Source organism: Mixophyes fleayi, chromosome 2, assembly GCF_038048845.1.
Source record: "Mixophyes fleayi isolate aMixFle1 chromosome 2, aMixFle1.hap1, whole genome shotgun sequence".
NCBI classification, from domain to species: Eukaryota; Metazoa; Chordata; class Amphibia; order Anura; family Limnodynastidae; genus Mixophyes; species Mixophyes fleayi.
The window spans coordinates 192,856,564-192,878,023 of record NC_134403.1 but is presented as its reverse complement, the minus strand read 5'-3'; the positions used below and the strand labels follow the sequence as shown (position 1 = coordinate 192,878,023).

Here is a 21,460-nt window from a genome sequence, read left to right as displayed (position 1 = left end):
TTGTATTGTATATTGCTATTTGGCTTTTACTATGTATAGGTCTGCGATCTCTTGGTCAGCATTTCTGACTAATGTCTTGTTACTGTTTACATGACTGTGGAAATATTGACTATATTAACAATTTTTTTATGTTCCTGGTACCAGGAACTAGCTACCAGCTTTTTATTAGTGGGTGTCACTTTTCTCTTATGTTATTTAATTCAATCATAGGGTGTCAGAGCAATCTTCACCTGAGTATGTGTTATGCTTGGGTGTGAAAGGGTTCACAAACATAAAACCACCTGGTCTGTCTAAAAATGACAAAAATGCACCACATTTATATATCACACTCCCTATTAAACACACAGTTCTGCCACCAATAAGATTTGGTTCAAGAGCTGACACTATTAATGAAGTCTCCAGTTACTATCTGACTTATCTCGCTGTACTCACAATTTTTATTTACTATAAGCTAAAAATGAGTTAAATGCAGCGTTATAATGTTCAAGCCTAGCTGACACTTGAATCTGTTAATATGACACATAAAGTCAGCATTTGTGCACAGCAAATCATAGCCTGGTGTTGTTTACAGAGGGAATTCACACTGTTCGTCTACATCAGGCCTGTCCAACCTGCGGCCCTCCAGGTGTTGTGAAACTACAAGTCCCAGCATGCCCTTCCAGCTATCAACTGGTTGTCTATTGACAAAGCATGCTGGGGCTTGTAGTTTCACAACACCTGGAGGGCCACAGGTTGGACAGGCCTGGTCTACATGCATCAGTTGTAACCAACACAGCCGATGAGCACTGATGCATGTTTTATTTTTTAGGGGTTAACACACATTTCTTTTAACAGTTATTTATTTATTTAACACTGTATCAGCACAGATCTTTGCTCCAGGGGTTAAGCACCACCAAGCAAAATACTAACAGGATTTGTGCATAAATACTTTATAAGTAAAAAGATCTTTAATGGGTGACTGTCCTGTGTTGTTAGGATTGTACCTTACTGACTGCCCAAGTATAACTTTTGCTAGATGAAAAGATCTACATTTCATCTAGCAAAACAGATGGGAAAAAGAGGAGACCTGTGTAGTGATATAGTTAAAATAAAGTATGAATTGACATCATTTGCATTTTCTCTGACTGCATTGGTTTCCTCTGGGTACTTCAGTTTCCTCCCACATCATCAAAAACATACTGGTAAGTTAATTGACTTCAGAAAGATATGGACCCCAGTGTGTGTGTGGCTGGGAATGTAGACTGTAAGCTCCAATGGGGCAGGTACTGATGTGAATGATTCCATAGAATAGCAGCTGAGCTGCCCATGATGGCTGCCTCACCCTCTGCAACAATATAAAGTGCTCGGAGTCCTTCTTGGAGAAAGGTGCTATATAAATAAATTATTATTCAACACAGATGTAGTGAGCCCATTTGTGACAGACTGGTGGCTGAGAGGTGGGATAGTTTAAGTTCTTAGAGTAATAAGTGCTTAGTTTAAGTAATTAACACTTGCACTTAAGTACTAGTAATATCCATGCGAAGAATACAACAGTTCACGAGGATAGACTTGGGGCTTATTTTTTTATTTAGAATGATGTGCAAAAGATTCCCCTTCTATGTTTTTCATTTCCATTTTTTATTTGCCAGAAGTGACTGAGAAGATGGCAGCTGTTTATAAGAGACAAGATAAAGACATTTTGATTAGCATCTGTGAGCAGAGAGGTCTCGAGGGGACTAATAAAACGAAAGAGTTGCTAATCTGTGCATAAGTGTAAAATGATGCAAGGTAACAATAGGCCAGGGTATCCAAACAGGGGACTAGTACAGCACCAGAGGAGCTTGCAATGGATGTTCAAGAACTATCCAAACCACAGCATGCCAGCAGACACTGTTCTCGGTACAGTATTGACATTTCTCTGCCAATGATTCTTCAACAGATGGGTATGTGTGATCCTGAAATGCGCATGCAGCTTATTTTGCAAGAATGTCAGGTAGAGCGAGAGTTGCAGAACTCTGCAAAATACCAGACCCAGGAAGAGGGAGAGAGTTTCAGCTGGCGTTAGCACAACTCCAAAGCCATAGTGAGTGGCCACAGCACGTTGAGTCCAGGGATATAGCGTCTTTTAAACCCCATTTGAAGTATTTTCCGGTTATGGAAAAAGATGGGAACTTGGACCCTTTCGTACATTATTTTATTATTATTATTATTTATATTATTATTCCCTACATTCATTACCTACCCCAGCTAATACATATTCATTCACATCTCTCCATCATGCACCTACTCAATTTACACTCTTACACTACTTCTCTTCTCACTAGTCTGCACACAAGAACTGTTTTGTCTCCTGCACACACCACACTCACCAGCCTTCATAAACAGAAATAACTCACACCCACAAATCCTCCTCGCATGTCCTCTTCCTCATCCTGCTCCTCATGGGTGCTGGTGACATCTCACCTAACCCAGGAACCCGTACAATTCCCACTCTCTGCTCACTTTCCTCGCTTCACCCCAAACCTTTCCATCCACCCCGTACTTGAAATCCCACCAATCTTATACACATATCTCCACTGCCCTCGCTTTCTTTCTCCTGTACACTATGGAATGCTAGATCTATTTGTAACAAACTTGCATCCATGAATGGATCCATTAATTTCTAAATCCCTTGCCATTACAGAAACTTGGGTCACCTCCTCTGACACTACATCCCCTGCAACTCTCTCCTATGGTGGACTCTCCCTCAGCCATACCCGGAAACAGAGAAGTTGGTGGAGTAGTCATTCTACATTCTCTTAAGTTGCACCTTCCAAGTCATACCCTCTGAACCCTCACTCTCATTCACTACCTTTGAAGTCCACACTATCCGTCTATTTTATCCTCTTCACCTTCATGTTGCTGTCATTAATTGCCCCCTAGGTCCAGTTTCCCAATTTCTTTACAACTGTGTGGCCTGGCTTACTTATTACCTATCCTTTGACCTGCATACTCTCATACAGGGTGATTTCAACATTCCCATTGATCTTCCCACTGTCTCTTCTGCCATTATTTATTATTACCATTTATTTATATAGCGCCACTAATTCCGCAGCGCTGTACAGAGAACTCACTCACATCAGTCCCTGCCCCATTGGAGCTTAGAGTCTAAATTCCCTAACATACACACACAGACAGACAGACAGACGGGAACACAGACTAGGGTAAATTTTGTTAGCAGCCAATTAACCTACCAGTATGTTTTTGGAGTGTGGGAGGAAACCGGAGCACCCGGAGGAAACCCACGCAAACACGGGGAGAACATACAAACTCCACACAGATAAGACCATGGTCGGGAATTGAACTCATGACCCCAGTGCTGTAAGGCAGAAGTGCTAACCACTAAGCCACCGTGCTGCTACTATATGTCTTCACTTACTTCCTCCTTTGGTCTCTCCCAGTGGACCTCATCTCCCACCCACTGTAATGGACACTCCCTTGACCTTGTCTTCTCCCAGTACTGCTCCATCTCTAGTTTTACCCGCTTAGCATTCCCACCCTCTGATCACAACTTCCTTTCCTTCAGCCTCACCTTACCTCATGCCCTCCCCCCTGCACCAAATCTACATGTACACAACGACACCTAAGTACTCTTAACCCAATTCACTTCTCATCTTTACCTAAACAACTATTTTCTCCTATGTTGGCATTGTCCTGCCATAATCAGGCCACTTCTTTCTACAACAAAACGCTCACTTTAGCCCTAGACAATGCAGCTCCAGCTACCACATACAGTCTCCAACGATCTAAACCCTAATCATGGCACAGCAAACAGACCCTCTACACGCACTGCAGAGCACCACTGGAGGAAATCTCATTCCCATCTCGACTTTCTCCACTATAAATTCATATAAATTCATCCTTTCATCTTCGAGCACTGCCCTTTCAATTCCCAAACATGCTTCAAATCTCTAATATCCACCCAGTGTTCTAATCCACGTCGCTTCTTTGTCACCTTCAACTCACTTCTCTGCCCACCTGCATCTCTTAACCCTTTCTTCCCCACAGCCCATGATTTTGCAAACTTCCTTAAAAGAAAAAAATCAACACCATTCGACAAGATATTTCTCCATGCCAAATTCCTCACACTCCACTTACTCTACCCACCTTCACCTACACTCCCCAATCCACCCCTAATTCAATCACCCCAGTAACTGAAGACGAAGTCTCTACACTCATCTCATCATCTCACCTTACATGACACAATTCTTTCTTGGTTCACTTCCTATCAAAACACTAGTGTTTCTACCTCTCCCACAAGGCTCTGTTGTTGGCCCTTTACTCTTTTCTTTGTGTTAAGGCTACGGTTACTATCATGAGCTTGTAGAACAGGATGTAGAGGTCTTCACCTATAGCAGCTGCCTTTCCCGTAGAGCTGGTAATGCTCACAGGTACTCAGATACCCCCAGGTCTTGTACTCAGCGTAGTACAAGCTTATGATTATACCGCAGCACAGGGTAGCGGAAGATGGTAGGCAAATCGTAGTCGGTGGAAGGCCGAGGTCTAGTATCCGAGGCAGGTAACAAGGTCAGGTACAGGGAAGTGGTTGGGGTTGGCAGCAAACAAAGTGAGTCCAGGTAGCCAAGCAGAGGTCATGGCAATAAGCACACAATCAAAATCCAAGAAACAAGAAGAGGGTCATACTCCAATTAATTGTGCACGCACCCGACTGCTCCTAATGCCAGGACGCGGCGTTTAAACAAGATAGCGTCCCGACCATTGCCTTAGCAACAGCCGGGGTGAATACAGGAAGTGACATCCCGGTCGTTATGGAGACGACCAGGATGCGTCTACGGGCACAGTGAGTTGTGCCGTGGCTCATAACACATTGTACACCTCTTCTCTTTGAGCACTAATTCACTCATTCGGCTTCCAGTACCACCCCTACGCTGATGACAACCAAATATATATCTCTTCCCCTGACAACTCTCCTTTCTGTACTATCTTGTGTAACCAGCTGTCTTTCTGCTATCTCCACATGGATGTCCCAATGCTCCCTAAAGCTCAACATGTCCAAAACAGAGCTTATTATCTTCCCTCCTGCCAGAGTTACCACCTGCCCTCAAATCTCCCTCACTGTCAATAACACCACAATTTCCTCAGTCTCCCAAGCCCGCTGCCTTGGTGTCAAAGTTGTCTCCGCCCTCTGCTTTATTCCTCACATCCCAGTCCTGTCGATTCCACCTTAAAAACATTGCCAGAATATGCCCTTTTCTTATTCAACATGCTACCAAAACTCTTATCCATTCTCTTATCAACTATCTTGACTACTGCAACCTCCTGCTTTCTGGCATTCCTGACACCCATATATCCACACTTCAGTCTATCCTAAATGCTGCTGCAAAAATGATCTTCCTCTCTCACCGCTCCACATCTGCTGCATCACCTTGCAAATCCCTACACTGGCTACCTGTGTCCTCCAAATTCCAATTCAAATTATCCTTACCTACAAAGCCCTCAACAACAACACCCCTTCTTACACCTCAAATCTGAAATCAAAATACTCTTCCTCCCGCCTTGTCTTTTCTCTGGTAACCACCTCTTACTCGCACCTACAAGACTTCACCCATGCTGCTCCCCACTTATGGATTTTCCTTTCCACACCCAATCAGGCTTTCCCAGGGCCTTCAAATCTTTAGAAGTTCTCTAAAACCCCATCTCTTTTTTAAAGCTTACCGTATTCCTTGTGATACTATTCACACTAATACACCCTCACAGCTGTCCCAATCACCACTTCTTGCTTCAGCTGTGCCCTTTTCCACTTAGAATGTAAGCTCTCTAATGAGCAGGGTCCTCCATACCCTGTGTTTTCATGTCTGCATTTATTTTGTCTGCCTAGTATGTCCTGTTTTCCCTACTATATGGTGCTGTGGAGCACTGTGGGGCCTTACAAATCTGCAATAATAATAATAATACAATGATTTGAAAAGACTTGCAGACAATATCAGCTGCCCAGGGACAAATGGGAAAAAACCCAGAAGGTGTTCGCAAAACCCTTAAAGTGTTTGCAGCCCTGTCCCTGACCTTGATGAGGATTATGACACTATAAAGCAAGCATTAATCTGGAAATATAACCTTACCCTAGAGGTGTGTCGTAAAAGGCTCCAGACTTTTCAATGTGGACCTAATGATATGGTAGATAATCTGAGGGTCACCCTCCAACCATGGGTCGGTGTACTGTATATTACTACTTTTGAGGATTTGGAGGATCTGATGGTTACAGACCAGTTTCTTCATATTTGCCTTGAGGAAGTGTGGATGTTTGTGCAGGACCGTGTACCCAAAACTGCAGATGAGGAAGCACAGATTGTGGATGCCTATTCTGGCAACTGACGGGCAGAGGCTCATAAACATGCTCTTGCCAGCTGGAAAGTGGATAAGCCCATTGGAAACATTGTTTCCCATGCCAACCCATCATCAGGGTTGGCATGGGAAACAGGTGTTTTGTGTGTAACAAAGTGGGATATTTTTTGCCCTGACCTTGCCCTGCTAGTCTCCGTGAAATAGGGGTGATCTCCCTCACTCCCTGAAGAGTCTGGCATTCTCCCTGATGCTGAGCCAGTACAAGACGTGGTTGGCTTCGCCATCTGTGGCATGATGACACGGTTCAGAAATTGTGTCCTATGTATTGATGCCTATGGAGGTGGCCATTTTCATGGAGACCAAGATTTAATCAAAGACTGACAGGTAAGACAAAATGACTTCAGAAATGGAAACAGAAATGTAAAACGCATAGTTGCCTACTCTCCCGGAATGTCCGGGAGACTCCCGCATTTCTGGGAAACCTCTCAGTAGAGCACAGGGCAACCTCCCGGTTCACATCCCCGCAATAGATAAGTGGTGGAGGGGCTTAATTACGCAAATATCGCATCATCTTAGCTTCACCCTGTTGTAATTGGCCAAAATTGTGACAATCATTTAGGGGGTGGGGCCAAAATGATGTGATTCATCAAGCTGCCCACCTCACCCCGAGACCTCCCTGAAGCCATGCATAATCAGCAGCAGGGCCACTGGCCACAGCAGATGGACAGGGAAGATGTAGCAAAATTAGATTAACCCCATATCTACTTCCACACTGAGTTCAGAAATTAAACACAATCCATTTCTTATAATTTTAACTCCTGATGTATCAGCACAAAGAAGGTACTATACACTCTTGGGGAATGAACATGTATATTCTCATATATTATTTTATTATCTTGTGCTTAGGCCCTAATCACGACAGCATTATCCCCCAAACTCTAGTCTAGTCTATTCTAATTTACTAGGGTAGATTATTAAACAAATAATAAAAGCAAAATATATATATAAAAACAATTACACCAACTTCTAGCTTCCATAACTTTCCCTAGGCAATGTAACATGCCTGTCTCTTTTACGGGAAAACAATGACCTGAGCTAATCGCGATCTTCTACAAAATGGCCGCTAATATAAAGTGGCAGTTCTTTCACTCCTTCAAAAAACTTGAGCTTTGTGTAAACTCTGTCAATGACGTAATCAAAAGTTGCCAGAATAGTTGCTAAGGAAACGGCGGTTGAATGATGGAAGAACGGAAAGAAGCAGCTGCGAGATTCCTGCAGGTGAGAGATCGGCAGTGATAGTATAATTGATCAAATCACAGTATTGACATAGTATCCCGGGGGTGGGTATGAGAACTTGAAAAGCGTTATAGCCTTTGCGATACTGAGCTCTTACTGAATTATTGATGCATCCTCTCTCCCACAGAAACACATCCGTGGTCTGCTGACCCGCCAGAGGCTCCGGAGGGTGCTGCAGGAGTACTTAGAGGTAGTGCGGGAGATCGAGGGAGAGGAGGTTGCTGTGTATTGGGGGAAATGGCTCCTCTCCACCCCACAGTTCATAACAATGGTGTGTATTATGATTCGTTTAAGGTTCTAAATATTATCTCCCCTTCTCTAACGATGCATTTTCTTTGTTTTCAGGATGGAGTCAAAGAACAGTGGTCTTGTGGTACTAAGCATTATACCCATCACAGAGAAACACCTGTCAGGGTGACTTGCAGAGGAGGTGGAGATCATGATTGTCTACATGCCAAAAGCTCACAAATCATTATGTCTTGGGTTGATAAAGAAACAGATATAATTGGCCCGGAAAGAGAGCGCTGCCCTCCAGAGACTGTTGGCCCGGAAAGGGAGCGCTGCCCTCCAGAGACTGTTGGCCCGGAAAGGGAGCGCTGCCCTCCAGAGACTGTTGGCCCGGAAAGGGAGCGCTGCCCTCCAGAGACTGTTGGTCCGGAAAGGGAGCGCTGCCCTCCAGAGACTGTTGGCCCGGAAAGGGAGCGCTGCCCTCCAGAGACTGTTGGCCCGGAAAGGGAGCGCTACACTACAGTGAGTACAGATCAAAGTCTAGAGTGGAGAAGAGACAACTTATTATGGAGTGACAAACTTTTGGACACAGGTGAGAAAGAAAGGGTTATGTTTTTTTTAAGTAAGCAACAAGAAAACACAGGCGCTAAAAAAAACAATTCTCTCTGGAAGGAATTCTTATCTGCAGCCCCTTCTTGGCAATCTGCAGAAATTTCCCCAGAAAAAAACAAGTATGTAGATAAGTGAGGAAAGCGCTGATAAAAATATCAATTACTTTATTCACTAGTGTTGCAGACACATTATTAAAAACAATACTAATAAATAAAACTAAATCCAAAGTTATGTATAATAAATGTATTATTACCAGTATCTCCCAAAACCAAATCAATCCGGATTGAATTATAAACCAGCACATATATAATCAATATGGGTCTTAACACATCATGATGTTTGGAACAATAGATAAGATCAATTCAGTTTGTTCCCATAACATAAATAATGTGTAGGGGTTGTAGTGAAACAATGATCTCTGAAAGTCCAGTTAAAACTGTATCAGCATAAATCCTCAGTCCATAAAACAGATCTATTATGCATTCATAACTAATATCCATCAATATGTGGATGATTTTCCTAAGACGGCGTTTCATTCAATGTGTAAAGATCTCCAAAGACAGATAAATTAGGACGCCATGACACATCCAATGTTTACAGTTCGATGATATGATTTGATATAACTTATCTTAATGGAGAATCTTATATGCTGCCATCGCTTGGAATGGCCATTCAGTCCGGGGAGAAAGTTTATGGTTACTTCACAGTAAACAGCTGTTAGCGTCCTAACAGCCGATCGTGTACCGGAAGTGATGTCACTCATATTCTGATGCGTTTCTCTGCCCTAATCAGCGTTTCATCAGCTCTGATTTATCATGGGTTGACTTTATGATTGGGTATGACATTAGCTTGGCCCATTTGTTATTTTAAATGGTACTTTTGAAGAAATGGCAGCAGAATTGCGGAAAACTCTTTATGGAAACAAAAATTAGTACAACTACACTTGCCTTAACAGCCAATAACTGCATCGTTTATTAGTACATCTGTTACTATTATTTCTCAGTGCTGGGTACAGCAGCGTGTAAGGCCACGTTCCAGAAACTTTCTTGGGAGACGCATGACATGGACATCAGAACACAGAAATTGCCATAAATGTTGTGAATACACATGTCAATTTAGAGTCTTTAGCATATCCTGCACTTATCCCTGCTGTTTTTCTGTTTTTGTTAGAACTATGGTAAACTACAATTTCGTTTCTATGTCTGCTCTTTTTATCCCGCTCAATCCAAATATTTATTCCGATAGGGTAATGATAGGCTGGCTGTTCTGTCAAACAATTAACATTTGGTTACTCTAAGTAATAAGCAGATATCCCCAGTGTAACATACACATTGTATACATGTGAAAATTGGTAGATCTTTAGGACATAACATGTCATACTGATCATGAAAGGGCTATTGTGTGGGTGTTGAATAAAAACACATTTCATGTAAATTTTCATAGTACAAGGAAAGTAAATCGCTGTAATTTTCATGTTGAATGAGCAGCTTTGATTACATGCTTTGGTAGTGTGATGATCTCTCCTCCCTTGTTAACCTCCAAGTATATTCTGTTAACAAAAGTGCATTCAAATGTATTCATTCCACTATATGTCAACATCTTTCTAATTATATACAAAAAGAACCAAGAAGCTGCCATGCAGTCAAATGACAAAGCATATTCTCCCATAGGATTAATTGTATTCCATAAACAAAAGTGTTGTATATTTTGGGGGCTCCATCCCTTTCTCCGGTCGCATAGTTGATAATTTTGGAACCACAGGGGAATATTCTCCAATAATTCTGCACCGGTGATTATGTCCGAAGCTGAGAGAATAGGAGGACTGTGGTGAGGATGTTGTGGCTCATTCAAAAGAGGCTTCCGTTAGCAACTTTCTCAATAGGGATAGGGAACAGTGTCGGACTCTGCTTGCTGTTTAATTATTTTTTCTAATGTCATACTTGATGGAATGTTGTTGTTTTTGTTAGCCTGTGTTCTAAGCTGACAGTATACAGAGGGGAGCGTTGTTTTTTTAGATAGACAGATGTGGACAAGCACTAACCTCTTTGTATTTACAATATTGCTTATATAGTGCTGTGTAGTTTGTAGTCAAATATTGGTAAGACCAAGCATCAGCATGTTTCTTCCTCAATGTTGGACCCTGCTAGATATGGAATGTGTGGGTGAATTTCTGACTTCCTCTAGTGTGAACTGGGGTTGGATACAGCAATATATTGCATCAACCTGTTTATGTGATCTATCTCACATAGTTACATACAGATAGTGGACAGAGATATGGAAACTGAATGAATAATTCCAAAAAGTTTCCTAGTAATGGCATTCTGCTCCTACAAGTCAAAAACAGTAGCTGCAGCTGAAGGCAGGCTGCACAGTCCCAAATCTAACCAATAAACCACGCCTCTGCTGCGCTGATTACCATTTCCACTTGAAATAAATAAATAAATCTTCCTAACAATATAGATACAAAACATACAACATAAATATTCCAATGAAATAATTATTAAGTTTGCTTAGTGTTACTAAGGTAGCATGCTTTTTTATTATGCCATAAAATGTAAATATAAATACATATATTTTAACGACTATATTTCAATAAGGATGATAATCACTCGGTAAGAGCACAGATTTTTTTTTTCATGTAGGAGAGCATTAACCGGCAGTCACTACTACATAAATATAGTTTTTCAATGCATGAACATATCACGGTAATGTAATTAAGTGTCTGTTCCTATAATTTCAAGACTGCCTGATGTTGTAAATAAACGATAAGGTCTCACCGCTATGTGTCCTTTTCAATAACTTCTCCGACATTTAAATCATTCTGTTCACTATTGCACTATATGCATCAACCGAACAGCCCATAAGCTACCGGACATGTTTAGTTACAGCTGTATCTTTAAAGGCGGCCCTGGGTAGCTCGTATAACAAGCAGTAAGACTTTTCTTGTGGAACCTGCACAGTCCAAGGCATTGATAAAATCCATGTCATGGCGCATAAAGACCATAGTGGCTGCAAGCTGGCCCAACGCCCTTTTAAGTGGCTTTTTGTTGGTGCTTCCATTATTTGAACACTACCTGTACATAGGTTGGGGGGAAAAAAAACACTGGTCCATCCATAGTGCTGAACCCTTTTTAAACTTGTAATACATCTAATATAAATGATGTTTGTTTGAATTTTACTATTGTGCTATTTTTATTTACTTTTTCATAGAGCTGACTTTGAAGAATGTGAATGAACTCCGAAAGCATAGGAGCCATTTAGCAATGGAGATCCTGTGGGTGCAACAAGCAATTGCCAGTAGAAAGAATGTGAGTACAATCAGCACCTGCTGCTGCTTAGACTCTAGTTCCATGTAAACTGGATCTAATGTACTCTTCTCTGAGATCCAGTATAATCTTTCAGCATTGGGAGGAGAACTAGCCTGGTGCTAAGTAGAGCAAACAGTGACACACAGGGTAATTTACAAAACTACAAAAACCAGGACCGCACTGCTTTCTTAATTATTTTCTTTTTATTTGTACAAGTGCCCCTAATTGTCCAACAAAGCGCATTTGAACGTGCACGCTAACTTCATGGTTTTTAGAAAAGGCTACCTACTTCTACTTTCGGATAAGCACCTTTTTATTAAATTACCTTTTTTTAATTTTTGTTCCCAAATGCTTCTCGAGTTTGTCTCATTTATGTCTTCAGTTAATTGTAAGAGTGATAATACCGGTCTTTATTATATGTATAACTTTTGTGTGTTTTGAAATGTTTTATTACTTTGTGCATGTAGAAAACTTTAAATGCATCCAGCCATAGAATTCAAGGCTAGCGCAGGGAGGAAAACGGCTGTGGTCAATGAGCATTCTCCTCCCTGCTAGCTCATTTAAATAATAATGTCCTGCAAAATGGAATCTTGTTTTTTCACTTTTGCGCAAAACTAGGAGTACTTGAGCGCGTAATCTGCACTTGGCAAGTAATCCTCACAACTCCGCTCATGATGCAAACTTCATCATTCTTGCAGCTCCCGCAATCTTTGCCAACGCATCTATGTGTTTACTCATAAAATTGGGGTAATTTTTTAAAATTTTCAATATATTTGTTCTCCTTGGAGCACTGCCTATTACCACGGATATAGAGTTTTTATTTGTGATTGTAATTCAAATTCTGAGACCCTTGTGTATCAGTATTTAATATATAGTATCAATATATCATTATATTATTTTTTAATTGAGAGTTAGTGCAAAATATTACTTTTTTAGAGGTTCTTAAATGTCTGTCCTACAAGGATCTTTGCAGTTTTTGTATGACATTACATCTTCGTTTAACAGAGTAAACCATATAGCACAGTGATAGGGAACCTTGTACATTGTACACGTGTTAGGGGCCATGTGGGGTCACCCTCTAACCTTCAAAGAGCCGCACATTAATCTCTGTAATAAGTTAAAACAATACATTTAATAAAATAAGAGACGTCTATCTTTAATAACTGTCATTTTAAATAAGTGTTACAAGCTATAACAAAGCTGGATGGAGCTGAGGGCCTCAGATGAGAACTAGGAGAGCCACCTGTTGCCCATCACTAATATATCCATTCTTATACACATAAATTAACATGGATATCTTTATTATTATTATTGTTGTTTATACAGTACCACAATATTATGCAGCTCTTTACAGAGAATATTTAATCATTCACATCAGTCACTATCACATTGGAGCTTAGTCTAAATTCTCTACCATACAAACGCACATATGCACACTAGGGTGCATTTTGTCAGCAGCCAGTTAATTGATCGTTGGGTCTTTGGACTGTGGGAAGAAACGGCGCACCCAGAGGAAACCATAAAACGTACAAACTCCGTAAAGAGAGTGTCCTTTATTAAATTTAAAAAACACTGTCCGGGGGCGTGGCTAGGTAGCCACTCAAGACGGTCGCACTTGCCTGTAGCTCCGTGCCAAGAGGCTAAAATCGCCAGTTATAGTCCACCCACACTAAAATATTCCACCCCAAAGAGCTTTTATACTCCATATGGGAGTTGCTGCTTACCTATCCGGGGCTCCGACAGCTGAAGCAACTGTTATCCTGGAGCTCTCCCCACGATCCCGGCAGTCTGAGAAGCGCTGCGGTTAGAAGTTCAGCAGCCCCGATCGGGGGACCGCGGGGCGGGTGTCGCGACACTCATCCATGGTGTCCAGGCGCAGGACCTTCTCTTCAGCTGCTTTCGCTGTCCGTGGTGGACTGGGGGAACATAGTGCTGTGGGACCGGAAGTCCCTGGACGCCATCTCGCCCTTCTCTTCCGGCGAGTGGATCCTCGTGGTGCCTGCTGGGACCTGCTGTGGCGCAGAAGGGGGCGGAGCTACGCTGTACTACACTACGGAGGTAGGGCAAAGCACTCCTCCGATAATTATAACTCCCCAGGCAGCAGTCTTCAATTCTCAGTGAGTCATCTCATTTATTTATTCATTTTGCCACTGAAGTCAGCCCTGAAGGCATGCGCAGTACACAGTGCATAGTGGCCATTCATATTCAGATGCAAAACGGGGGATTGGCTTAGGTCACAGTTTGGAAAGTAACCTGACTGCAGAGCTTCACAACAGTTATCAACGCATCAGTTTCCATTATTGCAGCAGGGGGACCTGTGCTGTCATCAGATAAACCCGTGGGAACCCCCCAGTGTGTGATCCAGGGATACTGTAGCACCAGTTGCCCGCAGTCTACAGATATAAAAAGTCTCAAGGCATTAAGAGGTTAACATCAAATAAATCCAGCTCAACTCTGTTCCTATAAGAAGAGTGAAGATTTACCACCCTCTACTGTCTAACTCAAAACTTGTAATTGAAGGTGCTGCCTTATGCCTGCTGCACAATACAGTTTCTCTGTTACTGTGTCTATACTGCAATCTAGTGGCCAGACAACGACGGTTCAGCTGAAGCGAGTTTAACACAACCAAGTGAATTTTTAACCACTCAAGCCTTAAACAAAATCTTCTGCTTTTCATTTCAGAGTAGGCATGACCGTTTAAATAATACTTTCTGGCCCGGCCCACCTGGAGACACTCTTGTTCACATCTTTAAATCCTGCCTGGTGCTCTGCTATTAATCATGCATAAAAACAGCTCCAGAGGTAAAAGGGGAACGCAGACGGGAATCCTCCAACACATGACAAGACAGGATTCTCCCATGCATACCACCTCTCCCCCTCCGTCTCCTCAAGCCTCAGCGGGAAACCCGACTGATTCTGTGGACGCTTTAGCCACTATTCAGGCCATGATGGTTTCACTCCAGAACACCTTCACAACTGAATTTCAAAAACTGTCGGCGGATCTCCGCGGCAAAATTGCGCTGTTGTCTAAGCGTACTGCTTCTATTGAAGCATAAAGTGGATTTCAACTCTAAAGTGTTGCAGGAAAGAACGCAAGATATTGACTATCTGAATAGGGAGCTTTTGTTCTACAAAGAGAAATCAGAAGATCTTGAAAACAGAGAACGGCGGAATAATCTTCGGATTCGTAATATTCCGGAATCGGTGGACCATCAGCAGTTGGAACCCTATCTGGTCCGATTATTCCAAAAATTAGTTCCTGAGCTCTCAGAACAAACCATTTGCATTGAACGCTAACATAGGGCCCTGCGCCCTAAGCCTAAAGACACAGAACCTCCCAGGGATGTGGTCCTTAAGTTCTTGTCCTTTAAAACCAAGGAAAGCATCACTACCGCAAGAAGAAACTCTCCTTATATTTTATTTGAAGATTCCAGGATTCAAATCTTCCAGGATCTGGCTCCTTCCACAATTTTGAAGCGCAGGGAAATGAAGGACGTCACAAGAACTTTACGAGAGCATGGATATAAATATAAGTGGGGTTTTCCCTTTCGTTTAATTGTAGATGCAGGTGGTCGCCAAATCACCATAAGGGACTCTACCGAAGGCAAGGACTTGCTACGTAAACTTGATTTGGGCCGTCCGGTTCCGGATCCGATCTCCAGTCAGAGATAGAAACTATTTCTTTTGGTTCCAGGTGTCCATTCTAAACGTCAGCCTTCTGGTTTGGAGGCTGGACTTCTACGGCTTCCAGGCTGGTGTGACGGTTCCACAAACCAAAATCTGTCGCCCTGGGCAAGTACCATTGGTCCTGACACTCTCAACTGAAAGGAACTATGTGTAGTTGATTAAGTAAAGTTTGAATTACAAATTATATTTGCTAATTTGTTCTATAAATATGTCATACTTAATATGTTGCTCATTTATTCACATGTTCTTGTTATTGCACGTTTCAATGTGTTCAGGTTCTGTCTATACTTTGTTTTTCAAATTGTTCTTTAGGATAACTCCCTGATGTTGAGGGTCGGCCATGTCTCCTGGGCCCTCCTGCTGTTTTGCACACTGTGAGTGTTGGGGCCTGGTCGACAATATGGTCCTGTTTATAGTCGGTATTTTGGAATCTGTTGGATTGCTCGTGGGACATGGCGGCCTCCTGGTGCCGGAGTCTGGATGGAGACTTAAGGTCCCCTGGAATTCTGTTTTTGAATTTAAGTCTTTAAAAATGCTTAAAATGTTCCTTCATTTACGTTATTGGCCTCGCACCCCATATATACTGGGTCATTGGAGTGTGTGGACAGGTTAGTCCTCATAATCTCCCTATTCATATTACTCTAACTTTAGTAACTTGAAACCCAACTCCTGAGCCCATTCGACCCGTTCTACTTGAGACGGTTCGGATTCCCACTTTTCTGTGGGCTCAACCTCAGTGGTCACCTCTTCCCCCTCACTTTGCTGGGCGAGGTGGTCGATCACTAGCTACCCTTATCCCTTCACCAATACTCCCCTTCCACACTTCCCCTCCCCCTTTCTTTATCTTCTCTTCCTTCTCTTCTTTTTTTGCTACCCAAGCTTTACTTGCTCCCCTTGATTAACTTGGTATGCACTTTAGTACTTTTACAGAGCATCATGTCTTTGACTTTTGCTTCCATTAATGTTAAGGGGCTGAACACACCACAAAAGAGATCATTACTACATAGAACTGTAAAAGATTTGAAAGCTGATTTTGTATTCTTACAGGAGACTCATTTTAAACAGGGCGACCATCCCTCCTTGTCCTCCCGTAGATTTCCCACTGTGGAATATGCCTCCCTACCAGTCAAGAGATGTGGAGTTGCTGTCATGATTAGGAACTCCGTGCCCTTTCAGCTTACAGCGTCTAGTCTAGACAGGGAAGGTCGCTTCGTTATATTGGTGGGTCAGGTAGGACATCAAACTATTACTGTGGCGAATATGTATGCCCCTAACACGGGACAATCTAGCTTCTTTAACAAATTTTTCCTTGAGCTAAGTAAAATACAGAGAGGTCTTCTCCTGATAGGCCGAGACTTTAATACTATACTGTCAGAGGATCTAGATAGGTCAGGAACACGTCATGTCCCCCCACCTGCTGGGGCTGGTCTGTTCGACTCTTGGAGAGCCCATAACCCCTCCTCTCGGGACTATACTTTTTACTCACATCCACACAATTCTTACTCCAGAATTGATATGATCATGGGCTGCAGTAAAGTTATACAACTTCTCACTCGTACTGATATACTCACCAACCCGTGGTCGGATCACTCAATAGTCACGGCTTCATTTGATCTGTTGGATAAATCTAAAAGTAACTCATCCTGGAGATTAAACAAATCTTTACTCAAGCTACCCGTGTTTAAAGAGCAGATTGAGTCTCACCTCCAAGAATACTTTGATCTTATTCTAACTCCTGGCACCCCTCTTCCCACGATCTGGGAGGCGCATAAATCAGTTATCAGAGGGGCCATTAAGTTTGCCTCCTTTCGTAAAAAACAACAAACCTTGAAACTAAACTCTCTTACTGCCTAGTTGCAACAGCTCGAGGGTATTCACAAACAAACTCATTCAAAATTAGTATATAAGCAAATTCTCTCCATTAGAGGTGAAATCCAATCTTTGTTAGCGGAGAAGACTGAGAGGGCCCTCCGCTGGCTCAATCAAAAATTTTATGAGAAAAGTAATAAGTCTGACACTATGCTAGCAAACAAATTGAAGGCAAAACGGGCTGCTCAGGCAATAATGGCAGTAAGGGACAAGAAGGGTACGATGAGTTATGACCCGAAAGTTATCAATGACTTTTTATAGTTACTACAAATCTCTATATAATCTGAATAAAGAGGGCACCCCTGTACCCCCCTCACCGTCCATTATTCAACAATTCCTAAAGACACGTAACCTTCCAAAGCTAGACAAGAACATAGCTTCCAAACTGAACGAAGACATCAGTGAGGAGGAGCTTAAGGCAGCTCTTAAATCTCAAAAGACTTCCATCGCTCCTGGTCCTGATGGATTCACCACCTCTTACTATAAAACCTTTAAGCATATCTTGTCTCCGCACTTACTTACTATTTTCAATTCTATCCTACGGGGGGAACAATTTCACAGAGACACCACACGTTCCAATATTATAGTAATACCCAAGCCTAATAAGGATACCACATTATGTGCTAACTATCGGCCCATCTCGTTGCTAAATGCGGATATTAAGCTATTTGCCAAAATTCTAAACGAATAGGTTGAACAACCATCTGTCGCACCTTATAGACCCAGATCAAGTTGGATTTGTCCCAAACAGACAAGCTCTAGACAATACTAGGAGAACTATAGACCTGATTTCTTACATAAACCAGACCAAACTTACTTCTGTAGTTTTGGCATTAGACGCAGAGAAAACCTTTTGATAGGCTCTCCTGGCCATTTATGTTTCAAACCCTCCAATCCTTTGGATTCTTTGGCAATTTTCTTCAAGGTATTCAAGCCTTATATCATAGCTCATCCTCCTCGGTGTTGACAAATGGTTTGAGCTCTTCCGTGTTTGGCATTAAATATGGGACGAGACAAGTATGCCCTCTCTCCCCTCTTATCTATGCACTATGTATCGAACCACTTGCTGCTTGGATTCGGCTGAACCCAGATGTGAGGGGAATCCAGGTCAAGAGTAGACAATATAAAATATCGCTGTTTGAGGTGATGATAATGTTAGAAGGACATCATCTGCAAACCTCTCTTCCTAATTTATTCACGGAACTGCAAAATTTCGGCTTTCTTTCCGGATATAAAGTAAATAACTCCAAATGGGAAGCGCTTGCGCTACATCTTTCACCTCACATAAAGAAAGTCTTAGAGCTTAATTTTGAGTTTCAGTGGCGGCCCAAAGCAATCCGATATCTGGGAGTCTATATAACTAGCCTGAAACAAAGTTTCGTAGGAGCTTATATTCCCCCTTTGGTTGTCCACAATAAAACATGACCTATCGACCTGGGGTTCTCTTTACATCTCATGGTTCGGAAGGATCAATGCCATCAAAATGAATGTCTTACCCAGACTTTTTTATTTATTTCAGACCCTTCCGGTTAAAGTCCCTGACTCTTTCTTGGGCTCTATTCAATCTATATGCGGTGTGTTTGTATGGCAGGGTAAGAGGCCCAGACGCAGCAAACTTTGTCTAGCTAAATCTAAATATAATGGTGGCCTGGGTCTCCCCCTGTTTGACAAATATTACCAAGCTACACAATTGACTCATCTCATTTCTTGGCTCTCGCCACTGGGAATCAAGAGGTGGGTGGATATTGAAGATTTATTTTTTTTGTCTCCAGATATAGGAGTTCACTTTTTACCTTGGATTCCTAGGAGTGTCAGACCAGCCTCAGCCCTTGTTACGCCCTCCATCCTTTTTACACTGGAGGTTTGGGACAAATTGAACAAAAAATATACACTGGCCCCATACCCTTCGCCTCTCACCCAGCTGTGGAGACACCCTAGTTTCCCACAGGGGTGCATCAATGCTTTTGCTTACCCTTGGAGGAAAGCAGGATTAGACCGTTTTCTTCATTTGATGGGAGAGCATGCTTCACGCTCTTTCACAGACCTGAGCGAGAGACATGCACTTCCAAGCAACCTTTACTTTCACTATGTACAAATTAAAAGCTTTATTCAAGCCCAGACTCATTCATCTAGGTTGCGGTTGCCAACATCCTTCGAGAGACACTGTATTTATAGTCCGGGTCGCCGTGGCTATATATCGATCCTGTATAGTTCCCTCATGTCCTCCTCATCTCCTCCTAAGGAACCATTTGAGCAGGCTTGGGAACAGGATCTTGGGGTGACCCTAGACGAGGAGAGATGGTCGCTCATTGGTGAAAAATCTCAAGGTCATCTATTAATACAGCTATCCGTGAAAACTCATACAAGGTCTACACCAGATGGTATATGGTCCCTGAGAGGCTCCATTCTATCTTTCCCCAAACTTCAAATTTATGTTGGCGTGATTGTGGGGCGGTGGGCTCTTTTCTTCATGTTTGGTGGGATTGCCCTTTGGTGGCTAAATTCTGGGACGAAGTTATATCGCTGGTCCGACAGGTTACCTCAATTAACGTGCCTAAGAATCCACTCTCGGTGCTTCTATACCAACCTATCAAGGGCATTACTAAAACATCAGATAAGCTGATCCGACACATCTATAATGCAGCTAAGTTACAAATAGCCAGTGAATGGAAGAAGGCCTCACAACCTTCTAAAGAGGGAGTTATGAAAAGAACTTGGCACACGGCATCCATGGAATATATGACTAGTCTCCTCCATGACAAAGTTCCCACGTTCCACAAAATATGGGATCCTTGGTATAGCTTTAACAACAGTACTATGCCAGGCCTCTCATAAGCCTAAGTTGCTTCTCCCTCCTTTTCTTTCTTCAATCTCGATAACTCTCTTTCTCCTATTCTCTTTGTGTTCCCTCTATCCACCTCTCCCCTTCTGTCCCTCCCCCTTCCTCCCTTCCCCTCGCACCTCCCCAAAAAATAAAAAATCATAGTAGTGTGTTCTATTCGCTAGATATGTACAATGGTACAAGATGCACCTTTGCTATTGGGAAAACTTTCTATCTCAATTGTTCACTTTGCAGATCTTTAACTCCCTCTCGGAATGTACCTGGATGAGAAGAATGTATCTTTTTTGTCTGTTATTTTTATGCGTTTCTCATTTTTCTTATATGATGTCCTTATATTTAGTAATCTTGGTACTTGGATAAGATGTATGACCTGTACTGTTGTGCTTTATACATATATCTGCTGTTATAAATAAAAAGGTTTTTTTTTAAAAAAAAACACTGTCCATGTACTATTAATGTTAATGCACAAACACATTTTAAGGTGCACACTCACTCTTAGCAACTAAAAGGGTTTTGATGGAAATAAATCCTTTTCAGAGTTTGCTCAAATATAAATATATATATATATATATATATATATATATATATATATATATATATATATATATATATATATATATATATTTCTGTTATCCTTCCAAACCCACAGCCCCAACACATTTGGTGTTTATTCAATTTTATATAACTTGTGTAATCAATCTTCTTTTCCCCACAGTATCTAATGGTAAGACAACAGTTGGAGATCCGGAACTGATCAGGACATTATATCTCATTCCGAGAGCAATATGGAAGCCAGAATGCTGTTCTGTATTCACCACAGGCCTTTCCAATCTCCACCAACCCTATGAAATGCTGGACACTGTGCAGTTGGTGCAAGATCTGTTGGACTATGCTGCATCCGTTGATTAAGTGGAGATCATGTTGTATTTTTGCTGACTGTTCTAACAGATAACAGACATTTTATACAACATAATAATGTTCACTGTTGACAATACACTAATGCGTAATAAAGTAAAGTACCATATGAAATTTGTTTTCATTAACGCTTGTCAACATTCACTAAATGCCAGTCACCCACTCTCTCTGATTTACTTTCCATTTAGTAACTGCCCAGTTTTTGTGTTTCATTCTAGGGGGTAGATTCAATTCCCTGCGTTATTTAGAACAACGCGAGGTGCGCATTATTATTGCTGGTGCGGTAATTTTAACACTGATGTCTACTCGCGGCTTCGGGAGTTGTGAGCAAAAATGAGCGTTGAAATCACCGTACTAATGGTTTCCGGCGGGTTTGAAAAAC

The 21,460-nt window shown here is 42.0% G+C and overlaps 1 protein-coding gene across 1 annotated transcript; it reads left to right on the top strand.

Annotated features, from left to right (window-relative positions):
• Positions 1-7,008: 7,008 nt before the first annotated feature.
• IQCC (IQ motif containing C) lies at positions 7,009-21,200 on the top strand. Its single transcript, XM_075195197.1, has 5 exons — positions 7,009-7,599; positions 7,745-7,888; positions 7,963-8,437; positions 11,668-11,765; positions 20,879-21,200. The coding sequence occupies exons 1-5, from the start codon at positions 7,558-7,560 to the stop codon at positions 20,915-20,917; spliced, it is 798 nt and encodes a 265-aa protein (XP_075051298.1). The 5' UTR covers positions 7,009-7,557; the 3' UTR covers positions 20,918-21,200.
• The last annotated feature ends 260 nt before the right edge of the window (positions 21,201-21,460 follow it).

Excerpts from the sequence above, each read along its gene's own strand:
- IQCC (XM_075195197.1), top strand. The coding sequence starts at position 7,558 with ATGATGGAAGAACGGAAAGAAGCAGCTGCGAGATTCCTGCAG. Across the intron at positions 8,438-11,667 it reads TGACAAACTTTTGGACACAG|AGCTGACTTTGAAGAATGTG; the intron begins GTGAGAAAGAAA and ends ACTTTTTCATAG. Across the intron at positions 11,766-20,878 it reads CAATTGCCAGTAGAAAGAAT|TATCTAATGGTAAGACAACA; the intron begins GTGAGTACAATC and ends TTTTCCCCACAG.